This window comes from Esox lucius, chromosome 6, assembly GCF_011004845.1.
Source record: "Esox lucius isolate fEsoLuc1 chromosome 6, fEsoLuc1.pri, whole genome shotgun sequence".
Taxonomy (NCBI): domain Eukaryota; kingdom Metazoa; phylum Chordata; class Actinopteri; order Esociformes; family Esocidae; genus Esox; species Esox lucius.
In genome coordinates this window covers 28,279,398-28,301,521 of record NC_047574.1, presented here as the reverse complement: position 1 = coordinate 28,301,521, position 22,124 = coordinate 28,279,398, and the positions used below count along the sequence as shown (strand labels likewise).

Below are 22,124 nucleotides of genomic sequence, written 5' to 3'. Positions count from 1 at the left end.
CAAAGGCCAAACAAATTAGGTAAAGTAGAATAGGATCAATGCAGGAAAGAAATGTTTTGGCTTGGTGGTCAACATTCCCTTTTCATACCTTTCATACATAAATAAATAAAACTCAAGGCAAGGTCAAAATACTGGTGCTCGTGGAAGTGTGTTTAAGATATTAGCTGCTAACATTCCTAAGCTGAATCTGCTCCACTCTCTGCGTGAGCAATTGTAGCAACAGCTTTGTTGCTACAAATGATTATCTCTCGAGAATGCTTAAAAAAAAGAAATCTACCTTTTAATTCTGTCCCTTTATACAAGGAGAAGACTACTAGGTTGTGGGTAGCCACTGATTTTGTACTCTTGGCTGTTGCGGCACAAGTTGTATATCTCGGCAGGAAGGCTTTACTGAAGCTAGACAGTCTTTACAAGAGGACTTGCAGCCAGGAACAACGAGTTACAACAGAGACCACTGAAACAAAACTGATGGATGAGATAGCAGACGTGAGGAAGAGGCATGCAGCAAGAGAATCGTGGCCAGAAGCAATTTTATTTCACTCTAAATAAACATGTGAAATGTAGAAACACAGTTAAAGCATCTATAAATACTCAATCAATCAAATCAATCAAAATTTATTTATAAAGCGCTTTTTACAACAGCAGTTGTCACAAAGTGCTTTACAGAGACACCCGGCCTTAAACCCCAAGGAGCAAACAACAGCAGTGTTGAATTTCAGTGGCTAGGAAAAACTCCCTAAGAAGGTCGAATTTTAGGAAGAAACCTAGAGAGGACCCAGGTTTGTTCTTGATGTCTAGGTGCAGAAATAACTTTGATGCAAATCCTGACTCAACAGAAAATAAACAGGCTGCTGTTCACCACTCATTTTCATGAGTTACAGCGAGCAGGGAAGAGAGTGCATCTAATGGTACGTGAGCCAAATACAGGGAGTAGTTCTCTGAGTTTGAATGTACAGCAATCTGGAAATAACCCCATGGATTGGCAAGATAAAATAATGAGTATGTATAGAAAACTAAGAAAAAAACAGCAGCTCACACAAAGAGCTTGTAGAGCATGAACGAAAAGGCTTGAATGGATTATCAGGCTTGTAGGGTTCGTGCCGAAAGGCTTCTACGGGTCATCAGGCTTGTAGAGTTCAGGCCGAAAGGCTTGTATGGGTCATCAGGCTTGTAGGGTTCGTGCCAAAACGCTTCTACGGGTCATCGGGCTTGTAGGGTTCGTGCTGAAAGGCTTGTACGGGTCATCGGGCTTGTAGGGTTTGTGCCGAAAGGCTTCTTCGGGTCATCAGGCTTGTAGGGTTCGTGCTGAAAGGCTTCTACGTGTCATCAGGCTTGTAGGGTTTGTGCTGAAAGGCTTGTACGGGTCATCCCGAAAGGCTTGTACGGGTCATCACCAACCAGACTTGTAGGGGTTATCAGGGCTAACAGTCATCTTGCTGCTGATTCTCGCAAATACCAAGCCCTGCTTCTTGTCACTTAATTAAGCACTGCAGTTCCTAATCCTTGCTGTTAGATTTGCAAGCTGTTATGTTTGGTCAGACCCATTCAACCAATTGTTCCAAACAAGAACAACGCTGCTTGATTCTTTTATTAAGTAATTTTTTTCTGTAATTCAAACAACCCAAGTTTTTAGATGAGAACCCCATGACTCCCATACACTACTTAAAACAACACATACTATCAAACACTTCAATTCTGCACTGTAAATCTATAGAAACTTGGAGAACAACAATACCTTGAGGAAGTTCTTCAGAGCATCTTGGATTGTGGCACTTGGAGGCTCTCCAAACAATGTTGCAGCGATTTTCCTCTCAATCCATGACAACTGAGCCACCTGAACAGAACCGATGGAAAGAGCCTCTTCTGATTAACATTTAAACAATACGGCATGAAACCATTCAAGCTACAGTGTAAAACAAAGGTATGTAGCATTTTAAATATAGTGAGTCAGGAGAGGGAACGATTTGAAAATAAATACATCTCTATTGTTGCCAAAGCTCTGTCTCTCAAAATGGGGGATGTAGAGGAACACACTCAAGCACTCACTCTTATTCCAGGCAAAGCAATAGCAATGGGCCCATCAATCTTAATAACAAGTAAATGCAGGTGTAACATTGCCGTGGCATCATTACGGCTTCTTTCAAATTGCAGCCGCCACCTAGTGTAAACAGTGGATAATTGTTTAACAAGAGCACAATTCAGGGCCAGCCACAGGAATGGAATTTATGAAACATCTCAAGGGTGTCTTTTTCAATTCTTCTGGAAGAAAAAACATCCTTCACCCAGTTAGCAACACATAGAAGGCTATGTGGGTGTCGTCACTGAGCACCGGTTGTTCTATAACCTATTGATTACTTTTCAAGGAGTATATTCTTCACAATGTGGTTCACTGCTGTTGTTTGCTCCTTGGGGTTTAAGGCCGGGTGTCTCTGTAAAGCACTTTGTGACAACTGCTGTTGTAAAAAGCGCTTTATAAATACATTTTGATTGATTGATTGATTGAGTTAGGGTCACTGTGTGTGTCACATACAGCATAGCACCAGCGGCCCAGCAGGTAGTACGACAGAGGATCCTGTGGTTTCAGCTCGATGGCCTTGTCCAGATGATCCTGAAAGCACAGTGGAAGAAACCAGCAAGGACACAGCGTCAATGTTCATTTATTACACGATACATTTTTACTTTGACCTGATTTGGCCTGCTGTATGTACTCACCTACCCACAACTATTTTACAAATCTCTCTCTCTCACACAGATGTCCCCATCTCCTGTTTGTCATGCAATCACCCCCACCCGCTCAAACTCCAAATCAGTAAACCCCTCCCCCCACACCTGTCAGGGCATTGAAGGTAAACAGAGTTTGGGAAGCAGCTGACAGGTGAGATAAATGCTACGTGCGGTTGCCCCAGTCTCCGCCGTTATGCAACCCATGCAGCTGGGTGTTCGTGAGCAGCGTGATCTGAATAGCCCACATGCAAAGAGCCTAGCACCTGTATTGCAGTCAGCGTATATATGCTGTGTTCATGGCTGAGTGCACTGGACAACAGGGTTTCATTTACAGTATACCGCAGAACCACCCGCGTGGTCCACAAAAAACAGCCCAAAATGCTATATTTACTATACAACCCTATCTGTAAATCAACCCGCCCAAGCCCATTTTTGGCTTAATTAAAATAGCCCAATTGGGCAGGAAACCTGCCCCTCTGGCAACACTACCGGACAACTTCTTACATTTAATTTGAAAGGACACCTGACCTAAATAGAACAGGGGGGGATTCTGTGGCCGTCAACTTCTGATTGGATGACAGCGAGGACCGTTATGACACAGCTGGGAATCAACGCTGACTGAGAGGCTACTGTTCCTGAAAAGTAGCTGCCCCAGTATCAACTTAGTTCCCCCCTCAAATTATTACAAAATCCTCTAATTGGAGTCCCTGCCAGGTGTAGGTTACAAATGCTAAAACAAAATAAACACTTGAATTGGTAACCACATCAAGATATAGCTCTGGGTGTAGAGCTGGCTTTCCAAAAATCGCTTACTTTGAAGATGTAGCCATTTTTAATCCTGTTTTGCACAGTCTCGTACTCCGTCATGATCCCACATATTATGGCAAACCTAGAAAGACAGACAGAGAGAATTGTTTGACGTGATGGTTTGGCAACGTGTATAGTTCTGTCATGCCTTTTAAAGTGGAGAAAGACAGAGATAAAGACAAAGAAGAGAAGTATAGAGAATTTCAAATAGGGCCCTTCAGTTTAGTTAATTGGTTTCGTAAACACAGCTCAATGAAGGGAAAAATTCTACCTATGCTACCGTCTCATGGGAGAAATGCACAAATACATTTTTACTACATTCAATCATGTTTTAGCATCTCCCTTAACTCGTAACTGCGTCTCCCCTAAAAACTGAGCATTTAGTCCAACCTGAGTTAGACATTTTCTTGTGAATTTTGTGCTCTGTGAATTTGTCTGATTTTAGCGTGAAAACCCACAGACCTGAGAGATGATGAGCCAGGAGATTCCAACTACACTGAAGCTAGCAGACCAGCTCCTCATTCAACAACGTGAAGAGCAGCTTTATTGCTGAAAAAGCACTGAGCTGGAGTCTAACCAACTCTACAGCAGTACACAGGAGGAAGCAACATGGACCGCTGGACCACCCTAAAACACTCATACAACTATGGACGATATAATGCAATATTATTCTAGGACTAGTTCGCTGTATTTACACTAACAGTGTATGTTTCCTATATAGCTTGTTCTTTATTGTCTTTTTAAACAGTGAGGCAATGTTTTAAGCCCTAATACGTAGGGGACACTGGGAAAATACTAAATAAAACAGAGAGTGGAAGATGGGTTGTTTTATGATCCACAGACAATAGTCTGTAGCTGTGGGATTGGAGGGGACAAGAATGAGGTGATCAAGGTTCTTTCATCAGAAGGATTCCAATCCTGCTGGTACTCAGTGTCAAACACCACAACGGGACACAAAGAAACAATAGGATCAGGGGGTGAAAAGGTCATCTGACTGTAAAAAGGGTGGATGGAGGTGGGGGTGATACAGATGTTAGATGCGGATATGCATGTGTGTCTGTGTTTGTCTCTGTGTTGTCTGGTATGTTGTAAAAGCCTGTTTTGGCTGGCTATGAAAAAGAGGGAGCCCCTCTCTTGCCAGCTTTAATCAGATGAAATGAGACATGCATAGCCTACGACTCTAGAGGGTTGTGCCAACTGCCAATGATGATATTCTGTGGACTGATTAGGAGAAAACTACAATTAAAATTGCATGTAGGGATGGGACTGGTTCATTTATCTCATAGTTCGATGCGTTTCACGGTGCAGGGCTCATGTTTCGCTTGAGCCCGAGTTTGGTTAAAAACAATGAATAATAACAATATTAATGTGCAAACTCTTGGAAATCCTAAACATTGTAGTACTGAAAACAAATGCATTATATCACACTTAAAATTACAAAGTTAAAATAATGTATTCTTAAAAAAATAATAAAAAGCAGAACACTGACCAAACAAAGATGATAGCTCATGTTTCTTCTGGTGGCCCTGTGGTAGGGAACTGTCAATTTACATAAATTGCAAATGGTCTCATCAACAAACCTTTCATAATTTTCTGTCTTTAACAGAAAAAGTATCACTTTTTGTTTGCCTCACGGTGCATTTTGTGGAGTCTTTCGTGGAGAACAGCTAAATTTTGTATGTAAACCCTCATTATGTGTAGGTTTTGTGTACAAACATCCATATTCTCTGTGTTGCACTTCAGGCCTATATGCTACCAACAGTTTGTGACAGACATACCATACTTTTGAAAGCATTCATGAGCAAGTTATTTAATTGTGACGGTTTATTTTCTTAAACAATTGTAGCGCCACCGCTGGTTGGAGCTCAATTATTGAGATGCTAAAAGATTCCACTTAAGCAGAGATGCTATCTGCATCTTTCAGTCCACTGGTTTTCAATGAAAACATTCTAATGCGTGCTGATGAGTTTCAGCAAGTCTTGCACAGCTAACCGGCTAGCTACCAGGTTGGAAAAAAGCATGGGGGAGTGGATGGATGATAACTGGTTTGTTGTTATTTCCAATAACATGTGCTTGATATAGTGGGTTCTGCCAGCTGGGGGCAGAAGCTGTGGGCAGTATTGAAACAGGACAACTCTATTTCATTATGACAAACTTTGCACAGTTGGCACTGTGCAGAAATCAGTGGGCCATCTGTTCCGGTTACTTTCCAGTAGTTCCTGCAGTTCCTTTAATGTTGCTGTAGGCCTCTTGGAAGCCTCCCAGACCAGTTTTCTCATCTTTTCATCAATTTTGGAGGGACGTCCAGTTCTTGGGAATGTCTCTGTTGTGCCATATTTTCTCCACTTGATGATGACCGTCTTCACTGTTTTCCATGGTATATCTAATGCTTTGGAAATTATTTTGTACCCTTCTCCTGACTGATATCTTTCAACAATGAGATCCCTCTGATGCTTTGGAAGCTCTCTGCGGACCATGGCTTTTGCTCTGAAATGCAACTAAGAAAAAGTGGAAAAAGCTCTGACATGATTTATCTTTGTCTTATTCTTTTACATCACAAAAAACATTTTCACAGGGGTGTATAGACGTTTTTTATATCCAATGTATATATTTACATAAGTAGGCAAACACACAAGCACAGTGTGATTAATAAAGAAGACAATGAATATGATCAAATATATTAATGAGGAGGAACACTGCTCTGCAGAGCTGTGATGGCCAAGGGAACAAAGGTACAGGCTCATTTATGAGAGACTCATGTACCTCAGTGATTCTGGCCACGATTCTCCGCCTAATATATTTGTCTTGGGATGTGGGTCCATGCAGTTGTGAGCTCCAAAGAGTCCTGCGGACTGACAGCAATGTTTCTGCCCCGAACCATCAGAGAAACAACATTATGGCAATGTAAATGTAACTAGGCTACCTTATGTAAAATATGCCTCAAGGCTTACAATATTAATTAGCCAAGTTTATAATATTTATGGTCTAATGTTCAAGTCAAAAACCCTCCACCCTAATGCTTAGTTAAAAAAAAAAAAAGATGTGATTGCCATACCTGCCTTTCAAACTACAGAATGCAACTGTTTTTACAGTCTGACATGTTGGAAGCATGATGTGCACAATGATCAAGGTGTTTTGGGGTCTAGAGTTGTCCTTTTCAATTTGTATTTTATTTTATTGGCAAATGTGTGTTGTGGTCTCTATGACCAAAATTATCCTACTTACACTTTACTTTAGACACATAAATCTGTTTCTGACTTATAGATGCTATAGATGCAATTGTCTATTCCTATAACCCATTAACAACACATTCATAAGCAATACATTATAATCTAACAGTGGATTGAATGGGGTCCAGTGCAACTGGTTCAGACATTCGTTCATATGTGTCATAGGTGATCTCCCTGGCCCTTCCATGCACTTTTTGACAAAACTTGGGCAAATAACATGTCTTTATGTTGACAACCAGCATTTTCAAAACGTTGATTGCCACATGCCACAACTCAAAAAAGTCCATTAACACGTGTTCTGGCATTGATGTATGGTGGATTGATTTCCTGCCCGGGTAGGGCCACAGTGTCGCCATCTCAGTTCCTAGGTCTTACGCTGCTATACTATTGTGCTGGGGGATTGGGTCAGTTCTCCTTCCTCACAATGTTCTCCTTCTCCACTATAAATCGTTATTGATATGATGAATGCATTTTCTTAATTTTCCCAGTTTTCTCCTGTTTTAAACTTTAGGAGGACATGAGGTCCTGGTCCACACCTGTGGAGTACCTGGTTTGGGGGGCCCGTTGCTGTCCCTTTCATTGTCCATCTGGTCATACTTTTGACCTAGTCTAATTTTAAATAGTCTAATTTTAGCCCAGATAATTGTATTAATTATTCCAATTGGACTCTTAACATCTCACCCGGCGCAGGCAGAAGAGGACTGGTCACCCCTCTGAGCCTGGGTCCTCTCTAGGTTTCTTCCTAAAATTCGTTTTTTTTCCTAGCCACTGAAATTCAACACAACTGTTGTTTGCTCCTTGGGGTTTAAGGCCGGGTGTCTCTGTAAAAGCACTTTGTGACAACTGCTGTTGTAAAAAGGGATTTCTAAATCAAACTGATTGATTGACTGATTGATGTATACAGAACATTCGCTGGCCGTGCCAAGGTGCGGCATACCTCAATGGTCACAACAGCTAGTCTCTTGCTTTTGTAAAGTTTACATAAACAATTTGTGAAATACCACCGAGAGGATGTGTGGGAGTGTGGGGTGTGTCTTGCCACAGGGGTCTGACTACTGTAGGTTTGGGCCTTTACCTGTAATGAAACATTATCTCCTATAAGGTTTTGTCTCTCAGAAAGGCAAGGCAGCGAGAGAAAGAGCGGTGGAGGACTGACAGCAGATACAGAGCGCCATCATTGCTGAAGGTTATTCCAATAAACATCTTCCTTGAAATTCCCCAGTACACTGGCCAAAGATAAAGGGCGAAGAGTCAGCTCGTTGACAGAAGCAGCAGATTAATTTCAACCCTCAGATTCAAACATAGAATACTCATTGAAAGAGAGGGAGGACTAGCAGGCAGACAGCGCCTGCAGGCTAAACCTAAATGGCACAACAGGAGGTGGAGGAACTGCTATTCCTGGGCAACCTGTTTCGGTGTGTGGGAGGGAATGTTCTAATGTTCTCACGGCAATAGAACAACTGGGTAGTGTTTTTGAAAAGGGGGAATTTGGACACATTAATAGTATTCTTACACTGTGCTTGGAACCATAACCCATAATTAACAGGTGTAAACCAACACCTGCAGAGGGGAACATTTGAGGCTGAGGAAAGTCAGGAAACAACATTGGTTTAGAGAGCGAGTGTTAAAGCATGAGAAAGCAGAATGCCTTGTCCCAGAAATGCCACTGATAACCCCCGCAACAAAGGCATGTGTTCAATTTAAAGTTTCTGCTCCAGAGGTCAAACCGTTCCCCTTCAGACTGGCACAGAGCTTTATGACTAATCCACAGGCCTTTGTGCTTGATGGAGGCCGTAATATTCAGGGATTTACAGAGGTTAAATTAAAAAATGGGGATAGAGGAAAAGGCACCTCTAAACAAAGCCTAGGGTGCCAGAATGCAATTCTCAACCTTCTGTGATCTACACATGCAGAGAAAACACACTCCTACGCATATGCATGAATAAAGGCCATTCACAACACAGAGTACCCATACATTTCTGAAAACATAGTTATGGTTGAATCAGAAAACATGCCTGCCACGAAAGAGAGCAAAGTAGAAGAACCTGGGAAGAATGTAGCCTGAGGAGAAGTGAATGTTGCATGTTCACATGCTCATAGGTGTTCAAAAGTTAAGAGAGTGACGGCAGTGATGTGGAGGGACTGATGGCATCCAAGTTAGTAGCACTCTTTGAGTGGGTCCCTTTAAGAACTTCAAAGGCTTTATCATCCCTCTCTCCTGGGAAAAGCACAGAGTGGCCCTTATGTGTGGATGACTGAGGCGTAAGTGTGACGTAAACCTTTTCAGATGTGGTGAGAGTTATGCGGACACCTCAGTACATTAATGTCTAGAAGGCCAATGGCCACTTCTGTTGGATTTTGTCATGAATATAAAAAATTGAAGTATCCTTCTGCTTTCTTAACTTTTTGTAGGTTTATTTTACATTGTTCAGTTGTCAGAAATGTATTGTTTCAAATATTTGACATTAAACACGTAAATTAACAGGCAGCTAGCAAAAAATCTATGAAGGTAATATATATATATTTTTTTTTATTGTTACCTAAAGTGGGGAGAACAAGTATTTGATACAATTCTGATTTTGCAGGAATTCCCACAAAGCATGTAGAAGTCTGTAATTTTTTATCATAGGTACTCTATGATAAAAATTGGCTAGGCCACTCCAGGACCTTGAGATGCTTCTTACGGAGCCACTCCTTAGTTGCCTTGGCTGTGTGTTTCGGGTCGTTGCTGGAAGGGTCGATGCTGGAAGACCCACCCATCTTCAATGCTCTTACTGAGGGAAGATCTGGCGATACATGGCCCCATCCATCCTCCCCTCAATACGGTGCAGTCGTCCTGTCCCCTTTGCAGAAAAGCATCCTCAAAGAATTATGTTTCTACCTCCCTGATTCACGGTTAGGATGGTGTTCTTGGGGTTGTACTCATCCTTCTTCTTCCTCCAAACACGGCGAGTGGAGTTTAGACCAAAAGGCTACATTTTTGTCTCATCAGACCACATGACCTTCTCCCATTCCTCCTCTGGATCATCCAGATGGTCATTGGCAAACTTCAGACGGGCCTGGCTTGAGCAGGGGGACCTTGCATGCGCTGCAGGATTTTAATCCATGACGGGCGCAGACTTTTGAGACTGTGGTCCCAGCTCTCTGGGCTGATCCCTCACCTTCCTCATTATCATTGATGCCCCACAAGGTGAGATCTTGCATGGAGCCCCAGACTGAGGGAGACTGACCGTCATCTTGAATTTCTTCCATTTTCTAATAATTGCGCCAACAGTTGTTGCCTTCTCACCAAGCTGCTTGCCTATTGTCCAGCCTTGTGCAGGTCTACAATTTTATCCATGATGTCCTTACACAGCTCTCTGGTCTTGGCCATTGTGGAGAGATTGGAGTCTTGTTTGATTGAGTGTGTGGACAAGTGTCTTTTATACAGGTAACGAGTTCAAACAGGTGCAGTTAATACAGGTAATGAGTGGAGAACAGGAGGGCTTCTTAAAGAAAAACTAACAGGTCTGTGAGAGCCGGTATTCTTACTGGTTGGTAGGTGATCAAATACTTATGTCATGCAATAAAATGCAAATGTATTATTTAAAAATCATCCTGTGAGCTACCTATTGCTGCATTATAGGATTTAAATATGCATTCCATACATTTTGGTTGCAGAAGTGCTGCTGTCAAGCCAAAGAGGGCTCACAAAAATTGTTTAGTATATGTCAATTCCTGCCACATTTCATACAAATTACTGTAATGTTGTGGGCAAGAGGCAGAACAGTGGGAGAATGGAGGACTTCTAATGAAATTACTAAGATGTAACAAAACTCTAAAACTGAACATAAGAACAAGACATTAAAAGAACAGAGTTTTCAAAAGGAACAGAATCCAAAAAATGACTGACAGGGTACGTGAGGGAAGAAGGAACTTAAATATAGGAAGTGGGGTTTTGTTTCACTATCCTCTCCAAGGTGCGGTTATCGCTATTGCTTGTACACTTTTTTCTACCACATCTTTCCCTTCCCTTCGCCTCTCTATTAATGTGCTTAGACACAGAGCTCTGTGAACAGCCAGCCTCTTTAGTTATGACCTTTTGTGTCTTGCCCTCCTTGTGCAAGGTGTCAATGGTCGTCTTTTGGACAGCTGTCAAGTCAGCAGTCTTCCCCATGATTGTGTAGCTTACAGAAATAGACTGAGAGACCATTTAAAGGCCTTTGCAGGTGTTTTAAGTTAATTAGCTGATTAGAGTGTGGCACCAGGTGTCTTCAATATTGAACCTATTCACAATATTCTGATTTTCTGAGATGCTGAATTTGGGGTTTTCATTAGTTGTCAGTTATAATCATCAAAATTAAAAAAAAAAATAAACACTTGAAATATATCAGTCTGTGTGGAATTAATGTATACATTATAAAAGTTTCACTTTTGGAATGGAATTACTGAAATAAATCAAATTGTTAATGATATTCTAATTTTATGACCAGCACCTGTAAAGGCCAACACATATACTCCCTTTGACATTTTCACATTTTGTTGCATTACAAAGTGTGACTGAAGCTGATATAATTTTTGTCAATAATCTCCAATATGCTTAAAACAAAGTAAATATCCAAAAACAATTTGAAACAGCAATTTACCATAACAGAAGTATTCACCACCCTGAGTCGCAACACAGACTCCTAGATAGGAACAAGCTCCTATACACAACAGTTTGCAAATACCCCATTGTGGTAAAGGTTAAGGGTATAGTTAAAGTTCAAAAACAGCTAACGTTAGATATGATTAAAAAAAAAAAAAAAAAAAAATATGACCATGACTGCCTAGCAAAATATTTCTTAATTTAAAGCTACATTTGTGTACTACTGCCGATAGCATCAGTATTTCCTGGCAAAAGGTGCATATGCACGTAAAATTGTACCATCATTGCAGGGGTAGAGCATAGCGTTCTCTTCCATGGGTGTGAACCTTAACTGCGGAGGCCACCACCCAACACTCTGCCGCTTAATAGCCTACTCCCCCATGATGAACTTATGCTTGTTATTAGGCTACAACAATACCTACCCTCATTTACAAAACATCGCTGCTAGCTGCTGTTGGACCTGGACCATGACTGTATCTCCCCATTCACTTGAAGCTGCGATGATGCTCGTGTCATTGTAACATCAGATCTATCCATCGTCTCATTCTTCTGAAGCTCAACAACTTTACTAAAGATGTTTCTCGATGGCACATATCATTATATTATATTTTTATAATGTATTGATTTTCTTTCACCTGAGTGGCAGACATATCTGTGTTCCATTTTTATGTTTTGTTTCTTAAGTTAGCTATTTTCCACAGTTCAAATACTTAGCAAATGAGCCGACAAGGACCTACGTTACAGCCAGGGTTGCCAGATTCACTGACAAAATATCTCAGAATCAACCACGGGCTCCACATAAAAACAGCACAAACGCATGTCCTTCTATACAACCCTATCTGGAATCCTCCGCATCTGGCAACACTAGTTACACCACCACAGACACATATTAATCGATCATGCATTATGGAATAACAAAACAAATAGATGTTTATCAATTCAATGTCAACTAAATAGTATGTAGCAAATTAATCATAACAGAATTTAATTCTGCTTGCAAATGTTTTTCAACTGGAAGTGAAAAATTTTGTAGGCCCCTGTAATTGGCTGCCGCACACCCATCGCACCCATTTGAGCTCCGCCTCTGCATCACTGTACCATACACAAATCCAATCTGTGTCTGCCCTGCTTAGTCATTACATGTTAGAAACACATTTAGCATCAATTAAAACTGTGTCGGGTAAACCTCGAAAAGCTTTGCACATCAAGATTGTGCAATATTTTCCTATTATTTTTTCCAAAACTCTTTAGGTGCTCTCAGGGTATTAATTATCATGACCAGACATTAATGTAATAGATTTTTAAAGCAGCTTTAACTCAAAACTGTAAATTGTACACAGAAACATTCACTGTAAACCTGATGAAGATGTAGTGTATATTAAGCCTTTGCAAGGTACTCACTCCTAAAGTGAGAGTCTGGTCAAAAGTGGACGGGAACAGTTTTTGCTTAACGCCTTGATCACACCTACAACGTCAAAGCTTGCAGAACATTTTGTGCAGCCACGCAATTACTCAGAACGCATCGATTCCCCACAGATGTTGCATGCTGCTTTTTATAAAATGGTGAGAATACCTACGTAGGCTACCAATTATTGGCTAGCTAGCAGCTTGCTAACATAACCATATGGATTTGGACTATATAGACTTCTTTTCTCAGTCCGATTTCTCATGAAAACTCACCACAATAAAGATTGTGAAACGTGGGCTTTATTACAAGCCCTTTACTTTAGATTTAGTTCCTCATTTCAGTTACGGTATTAAACACTACACATCAATTACAATTTTCTTACCGGAGACAATGACCAGGCGTTCAACTTGACAAATGAAATCGTACTACTTGGTGTCCATTTTGGGCCGTGGTCCTACCATCTCAAACTTTTTATTGTATTTGCCTTGGTCCAGATGGAGTAGCTACGAAATTCCTCTCCTAAAAGTGGATGCTCTTCAATCAGTTGGTCAAAGTCTCAAACCTGTTTTCGCGAACTAAGCAGTTGGTCTCATTGTTGAATGAGCCTATCAATACTATCTTGAATGTTTAGTGTTGTAACCGCCAGGCTTTGAATTTTAGAGGGAGATTATATTATTATAGGCTGTCAACGTGATATGCTTGCACATTACATTTTCTGAAATATCTACTACTAATCTTGTAGTCAGTGAATTATCCCAAAAGTATATATTATGATATTTTTATGAGAAAACGTTGACATTTTTCACCGTTCGCTACTTCCACCCTGCTTCACGCATACAATTTGATGCAACTGCTTCTGCACTGCAATCGCAGCAGTGTTGCCAACTTAGCAACTTTGTTGCTAGATTTAGCGACTTTTCAGACCCCCTTAGGGACTTTTTCCCCAAAAAGCGACTAGCGACAAATCTAGAGACTTGTTCTTACTCTTCTCAACGAGCAGTGGGTGCCACCGTGGGCCCCTCCCCAATCTGAAAGCACTCACAGGCGGCCCAGTCCTCGCACAGCAGTTCCTCCAAGCTGCAGTCAGAGCAGGAGATGTTAACCCCCACGTGTCCAGGCTGAAAATGAGTTGTTTTTGATTTCTTTTGATTTTGACTTAAATAGCGCCCCCTTTTTTGATTTGTTCTTAGTTTTATTGCTCAGGTGATTATTTCTTGTACGTGGACAACATCTGTAAATACGCATGTATATTATTTTCCCCAACCAGAGTTTTGTATGTTAAAAATAAAAAAATCATGATGCTAATGGAATATTATGCAAATTAGGCGATGACGTCATTTAGCGACTTCTAGCGACTTTTAGGACAGCCAATAGTGGGGCCAAGATGGCGCTGTGTTAAGTGGACACGTTATTGAACGTCTCGCCTGGAAATTTTGAAATAGAACGATGATATAGCCATTATAATTTGACAGTTACTATTTATGAACGTGTATAAGTGATTGCCTTCTTCATTTTAACCTCCTTGCGCCAATTCATCTATGGGAAGAAAGAAAAATAGACAAACTTCGAACGTGACAGCACATGCGCCCATGTCAACTACGGAGCCTATGCAAATAGCTGAAGGGAACGCTGTTTCCTCTGTGGATGTGATTTCATCGAATAATACTGACGAACACAACTGGTACAATTCGCGCCCAGATTTAAGTGTTCTTCTTGCTACTCCCCTGCCTGATACTCCCTTAAAACCTCCAACTAAAAAAACAAAACGGGTAAGCATGGAAAGTAACGACTCTTCAGCAGAAATTCTGGCGGCCATTCGTGAGCTTTCTGGCAAATATGAAGAGATGTTACAGAAAATGTCTGCAATTGACACAAGGACTGAATCTACGGATAAGAAGATTGAGACAATGTCGTCAATTGTTACTCAACTTGTTGCTGAGGTAGCAACGCATAAGGAGTCTCTGAAGGTTGTGACGACGGAGATTCATGAGCTTCAAAAGGTAAATAAAACCATGAAGGAAGAGGTGGGAGAATGTAAGCGTTACAGCTGGAGATGGACATTAAAGTTACATGGCGTGAGGGAGAAGGATGGTGAGGATGTCCGGAAAGTTGCAATTGATGTCCTTAGCAATGTAGTTCCCGGTATCAGTGATAACCTTGAGGATGCCGTTGACATTGCACATCGTCTTGGCCAGAGAAGAAAGGATGGTTCTCACAGATCAATCATTATATGGTTTGCTTTGCGTCGTCTTCGTGACACCGTTTGGCAAGCTGCCAGAGGCTGCAAATTTCTTTTCGATAACAAGTTACGACTCACGGAAACCCTCTCACCAGAGGACAGGGCCGCCAGAGAAAAACTTCGGCCCCTTGTTAAAAAAGCCAGGGATGAAGGAAAGAAAGCCTCCTTTCGCGGTGCGTTTGCCTTAATCGACGGGAAAAGATTCAACTTCTCTGATGTGAAATAGACCTTTGGTTCTGCGATGCGTTCATCCGGATAATCTTTTTCCTCATTGAAGGGGAAATAAGACTGATTGCTCCTATAATTCCCATGGGCAACACATTTTGGGAAGACATGTTTTGTTATTCCTCTGTGTGACAACTGCGCCCTCTGCTGCTTCACCTCCCCCTGCAGCGAACGGGCTCCGGCGTTTGACGTCACCGGCCTTCTGACACCATCGCCCATCTCATCATGCTTGTCACCTGTGTCCTGTTTAGCGCACCTGTTCCTCATCATCATTTCCCCCCAGTATATATATTCCCTCTGCTCCCCCTGTCTTTGTGTGTAATTGTCTCTGTATGTACGAAGAGCAGTGTATGCTTCGGTTCGACTGCATTCTAAGTTTTCGTTATAGCATTAAAAAACTGTATTCTATTACACCATTCTCCTGCTCCTCCTTTATCCGCCCCCGAAGACGTGACACTCTGGTTGAACCGCAAACTCTGCTGTGCCTGTGTAAGCTGATAAAGGTTGACCATGTTCAGTTTGATCGCTCAATTTAATTTCTCTATTAACAGGTTTTTTTATTTTATTTATTATTCTTTTTTTTTTTACTAAAGTTAGCCTACATAAAAATGTTTTGCGATAAGCAAGGGGTTAAGTGATTATAGCTACTCTAATTTAATGTTTGTGAATTAATTTTGGTTATATATTGTTCCTATTTCAAAAACAGATTGTTGTGTTTTTTCAGATAAGAGGTAGCCGACTAAACTTTTTCTTTGTGTACAATGGATTTTAAGTTTCATTCTTTTTCTGTTGTATCCTTAAACGTGAGGGGTTTACGTGATGCAGTTAAAAGGAAAGCTGTTTTTTTATTTTGTAAAAGCAGTGAGTCAGATATAATTCTTCTTCAAGAAACGCATTCAAGTGATATGGATGTACAATTTTGGAAAAATCAATGGGGAAATGCAATTTACTGTAGTCATGGCTCTAGTCATTCGGCTGGAGTTTCAATTGTGTTGCACAAATTTAAAGGGCACATACTAGAAGTTAAGTATTGTGATGAAGGCAGATGGATTATTTTAGCGATTAAGCAGGATAACTCAATCTTTATTATTTGTAATATTTATGGTTACAATTCCCGATCTGCCAATAGGTCTCTCTTTTCTCAGATAACTTTAGAATTGAAAGTTGTAATTATCAAGTACCCAGATTCTTTTGTGATTTTAGGCGGTGATTTTAATGAATGTGTCGATGATTCCTTGGACAGACTTCCTCCCAGAAATAACGATAACCAACAATTAAATATTAACATTTTATCATTATGCTCGGAATTTGGTCTTACAGACATATGGCGTTTCTTTCACCCTGATTTGCAAGAATTTACTTGGTCAAATAAAAATATGTCTTCCCAATCGAGAATTGACCTCTTCCTGATCTCTTCATCTGCTCTTCAATTTGTAAAAGATGTTTTTCATTCTTTTGCTCCCCTCTCAGACCATAAGAAAATAAGTCTAAAATTGTGTAACAACACGGAAAAAAATTCAAGTTTGCGTGGTTATTGGAAATTTTATAATTCTCTCCTCAAAGATGCAGCCTTTAATGATGGCATTAAGAACTTGTTTTCTGATATATTTTCTGAAATTTGACGGTTATACAACAAAATCTGAATATTTTAAATATAAAGCTAGACAGATTTCCATCAAAAGGAGTAAGGAGCTAAAATCCTCTAGAAAAAAAAATAAAAATTGAACTAAATAAAATAAACACTCTATTGCAAAAAAACTTAACTCAGGAGGAAGAGTTGCTTTTAAGAGAATTAAATTTACAAAATAATCAAGCTTATTTGGATTTAGCTAGAGGGGTCTTTATTAGGTCAAAAGCCAAATGGCTAGAAGAAGGAGAGACTAACTCCAGTTACTTTTTTGCATTAGAGAAGAGGAATTGCAGGAGGAATTCATTAACAGCTCTAAATATTAATGGTGTCAGGTGCACTGATCCAAACTTAATTTCTAAGTTTGTCACAAACTTTTATGACAATCTTTATACTTCTGAATTTAATTTAGATAATTGTGAGACATTTGTTGAAACTATTAAAAACTATATTCCAATTATTGATAATGATTTTAAAGATCTTTGTGAGTCAACTTTGACAATTGGGGAAGTTAAATCCGCTCTTTTCTCTATGAAGAGAGGAAAATCCCCTGGTGTTGATGGTTTTTCCGTTGAATTTTACATCCATTTTTGGGACTTAATAAAATCCCCATTGCTTTGCATGTATAAAGAATGCATTGCTCAGAAGGAAATGACTACTTCAATGAAGCAGGGTATAATTTCCCTTATTCCAAAACCTGAAAAAGACCCTCTCTTAATTGATAATTGGCGACCAATAACACTCTTAACCATTGATTACAAGATTTTGGCCCTGGTATATGCTAATAGGCTGAAATTTAAGCTTGACCAAATTATTGCGGAGACGCAGTCAGGATTTGTCAAAGGTAAACATATTAGCAATAATATAAGACTTGTTTTAGATTTATTAGATTACTCTGAATTTGTACACTCTAAAGCCATTATTCTTTTCTTAGACTTTTATAAGGCCTTCGATACCATTGAGCATGAATTTCTTTTACAATCCCTCAAACTGTTTGGTTTTGGGGATTTTTTTGTTAATGTAATTAAAATGTTTTATAAAGAAATTAGTAGTTCAGTCATAGTAAATCTGAACACCTCCCAAAGATTTGTTATAAAGCGTAGTGTCAGACAGGGTTGCCCAATTTCCCCCTTTTTATTTATTTTGGTTACTGAGCTATTATCACTGAGTATTATGCACAATCAGAGCTTGAAAGGTATCTCCATTTTTGACAGGGAAATAAAAATCTCACAGCTGGCTGATGACACCACTCTTTTTTTACATGATAAAAGTAAACTCTCCAATGCCATTCAGGTAGTTAGAAATTTCTCGTGTGCTTCTGGGTTAAAGTTAAATATGTCGAAGTGTGAGATAATGTCGTTGCATAAATGTGATGACTCGTTACTTGAAGGTATTCCTGTCAAAGACACAATACAGTATTTAGGAATTCACTTAACAAAAAATTTAGTAGACAGACAACAACTTAATTTTTCTAGTCGAATTAAGAAAACCCAAAATATTTTAAATCTTTGGCTACAAAGAGACCTAACTCTTTATGGTAGAGTTCTCTTGTCTAAAGCGGAAGGTCTATCTCACTTTGTGTACCCATCACTTTCTTTATTTGTGAATGACTGCACTGCTAAAGGTGTCAATAAAATTTTCATTGACTTTATATGGAAAAACAGGTCTCATAAACCTAAAAAAGCAGTGCTTTCCAATTGTAGAAGTGATGGGGGACTAGAAGTGCTGAATTTTCACAACGTTATTAATGTGTTTAAAATCAATTGGATTAGAAGATGTCTAATAAATTCAAATTCTATTTGGTTTTTCATTCCTAATTTCATCTTTAATAAAATTGGAGGCCTTTCTTTTATCTTAAAATGTGTATTATATGTACAATAAACTCCGGTTAAACTATCTAAATTTCATCAGCAAGCTCTTCTCGCATGGAAATTGTGTTACATCCACAATTTCTCACCACATAAAACTCTTTTGTGGAATCATATGAATATTACTGTTAGAAACAAATCTCTCTTTTTTTCTAATTGGTTTAATAGAGATTTAATTAATATAATTTCTTTATTTGACAATTCTGGTAACATCTTGTCTTATGAACGCTTCATGAACATTCATAACTTTCCTATTCATTTTAAAGAATACAATACTGTGCTTAAAGCTATTCCTACAGGTCTAATGCAACTGGTTAAGAGCCACTTATTATACAACCAAAATGATAAGAAGGAATCGGCTTTGTTATTAGTATTTATGATAAGAAATGCAATAATAAACATATTCGCCAGATTTTTCAAAAAAGAGATCTAACTTGTCCTAGAGGCAGATCCCATTGGGCTGCCTTAATTGGAAATATTGAATGGAGAAGAGCGTGGTTATTACCACATAAATATTTTATTCCCAACAAGACTAAAGAAGTCCACTTTAAAATATTACATAAGATATATCCTGTTAATGCAACGGTGTCCAAATATTTTGATATTTCTAGTACCTGTTCGTTTTGTGGTGATGAAGATGAAACATTAATGCACTTATTTTATTCTTGCAAATTGGTTCAAAAATGTTGGTCTAATGTATTTTCTCATTTAAATAAAACCCCCATTCATGCAAACTCTTTTCATTTGAAAGATATTATTTGTTATTATACGGACTCCCACACATCAAAAGAATACATTTAAAATTTTAGTATTTTATTTGGCACATTTTTCATTCATAAACAGAAATGTATGGGCTCACTTCCTACTTTCTCTCATTTTCTGGTTGAAGTAGACTCACTGCTTAAATCTTTTAGTTAAACTAGCAATAAAAAATGTGATAGATTCCTGAAACTATATGAACAATTATTTTGTAATGGCTCTGATATTCAGAATTAACCAGCTTTCCATCATTGTTTTATTTATTTGTATTATTATTATTATATATATATATATACTTTTTAAATCATTTTCTTTTGTTATTTCCCTAAATAAAGGTTTTAGGTTCTTAATTTAATTACTTTGTATCCTTTGTATTTTGTGTTACCTCTTCTATGTTCTCCTGAATGTTTTTGTATATTTACATATGTTTTTTCAATAAAAAATTATTTCAAAAAAAGGACAGCCAATAGCGACTTTCCGAACTGAGGAGTTGGCAAAACTGAATCGCAGCGTTCCAATTGAAATAAACTAACTTTCAGGGTATCACACTGCATTGAAGCTGTAGGTCTGATAGAGGCTTATGAGTTAGCATATGCTTAGCTTTAGGGCTGCAATGATTATTTGACTACGTCGATTTATTAGACTAATAATGATAACCATAACAACATGGGATTAGAATTGGTTTTCATGGTGGACACATCCACATGCATAAGCACTTGATAGGGCCGCCCAAAACTAAGTACGTCAAGGTAAAGAAAATGGTAAGTTTAAAAAGAAAAGCTATGTAATTCTGTTTTTTTCCCCTGTACATTAACCTTTTCCAAAATTTGCTTAGAAATAAATACTTTACAAAAAGACAGTCTGGAGAACCACAAAATATTTTATTGATAAGGTACACCTCCGATACACAATGGAACAGCAACCATCTGCCCGGATAAAAAACCGTAGCAAAAAGGAAAACTAAATCCTCAAAAAGAAAGAAAGAATTATCCACCGATACCGATAATTTACTTAACCTCGATGTGGAAATTTCTGCTCTGGCTGCAGTCCACGCAGCAATCGAAAGCTTGCGCAAAGAAGTTGCTTGCTTGGAATACAGTCAAGCAGAAATCTTCACTTTGCAGGATAACAACAAATTGCTCACCGCCACCATCAAAACTATATACTCTAACATGACAAGGTTACATGCAGAAAATCGATTGCTAAATTAATCTCGGTTGAATTAGCAAACAAGGGAAATCCCAGAAGTCTCGAATGTAGATAACCCCGAAAGTGCAGTGAAGCATTTTTTACACACCTCGCTCAAAATACCTACTGGTACTGTGAACAAAATAACTTTTCACCAGGTACATAGACTATGATCGCGGAACAATGACAGCAAGTGCCAGCAACCAATCATTGTAAAGTTTGAACACTGTAAACAAAATGAAATGATTCAGAATAAAGGCAGAGAACTCAAAGGAACTCAATGAGGCAAGAACGATCAGTTCCCACGACAAATAAATGACCGGAGACGAATGCTTTACCCCATTCATAAAAGCGAACAAGGAAAAGAGCATATATTATAGTGGAAAAACATTAATATATGGGCAATTTTTCCGTGATCAAAAAGTGACACCATGGCTATTCTAGAAATCACGTGTACTTTTGAAATACGATTATTATAACCAATACAACGACAATAATGCATTTAAAAAATACAATACATACAATGCCACACCCAACCTGCATAAACACCATACCCCTAATCAGTCCTGTCTTCTAGCTAATAGAATTATATAAACATTAACTACACCTAGGTATTTGAATAGTTGGTGAGCTTAGCATATAAAGTTACAATTGTAATGGCTTAGCTGATTACGAAAAAGAAAAATTCTATTCACATGGCTAAAGGAGAAAGAATACAACATATAGCTCTGGAAAAAATTAAGAGAACACTGAACCTTTTTGTTTCCTTTCCAAAAAAAGCTGAAAAGGACAGTTTTGAGTGAGGAACAGAAGCGTTCAATTTGCAATGGTCTCTTAATTTTAACCCTTCTGATCCTCACTCAAAACCTTCCTTTTCTACTTTTTTGGAAAGGAAAGAAAAAGGTGCAGTGGTCTCTTAATTTTTTCCAGGGCTATATATTGCCTACAGGAAACCCATTCAAAAATGTCTGATGAACAGGTATGGCAAAAAGAATGGGGACGGCATATATACTATAATAATGGTCTCTCAAATTCTTTACTTGGAACTAGATGATAAATGGTTATGACTTATTAACAAAGATGATCCAGACTTTTTTGTAGACAGAGTATTCTTGATTTCTAAAACATTAATGATAATGTTATAATGGTGGGGGATAACAACACTGTCCTTAATACCTCAAAGGATTGCAAAGGCCATCACACAACGAACTATCACCCACGGGCACTTTACTGAAATTATGGACACAAAAGATCTAGCTGATGTATGGAGGTTAAAAAACACAGACAGGGTGAGAAATACTTGGAGGAGGCTATCTCAGGTCAGCTGTCTGGATTACTTTCACATTTCATTCTCAGCTGTTCCAAAAATTAAAACAATCCTGATGGAAGATAGAATGTGCTTGGATCACCATTTGATTGGCA

At 39.0% G+C, this 22,124-nt stretch overlaps 1 protein-coding gene across 2 annotated transcripts in view; it reads right to left on the bottom strand.

Moving 5' to 3' along the window:
• LOC105029711 (regulator of microtubule dynamics protein 2) overlaps positions 1 to 22,124 on the bottom strand; it is a 70,986-nt gene that overhangs the window by 5,188 nt on the left and 43,674 nt on the right. For both annotated transcript variants that reach the window (XM_010903213.4, XM_020047548.2), the window contains exons 6-8: positions 3,538 to 3,613; positions 2,531 to 2,608; positions 1,736 to 1,834 (exon numbers count right to left, since the gene is read on the bottom strand). In XM_010903213.4, coding sequence (XP_010901515.2) covers positions 1,736 to 1,834; positions 2,531 to 2,608; positions 3,538 to 3,613 — 253 coding nt within the window. The remainder of the gene's footprint in view (positions 1 to 1,735; positions 1,835 to 2,530; positions 2,609 to 3,537; positions 3,614 to 22,124) is intronic.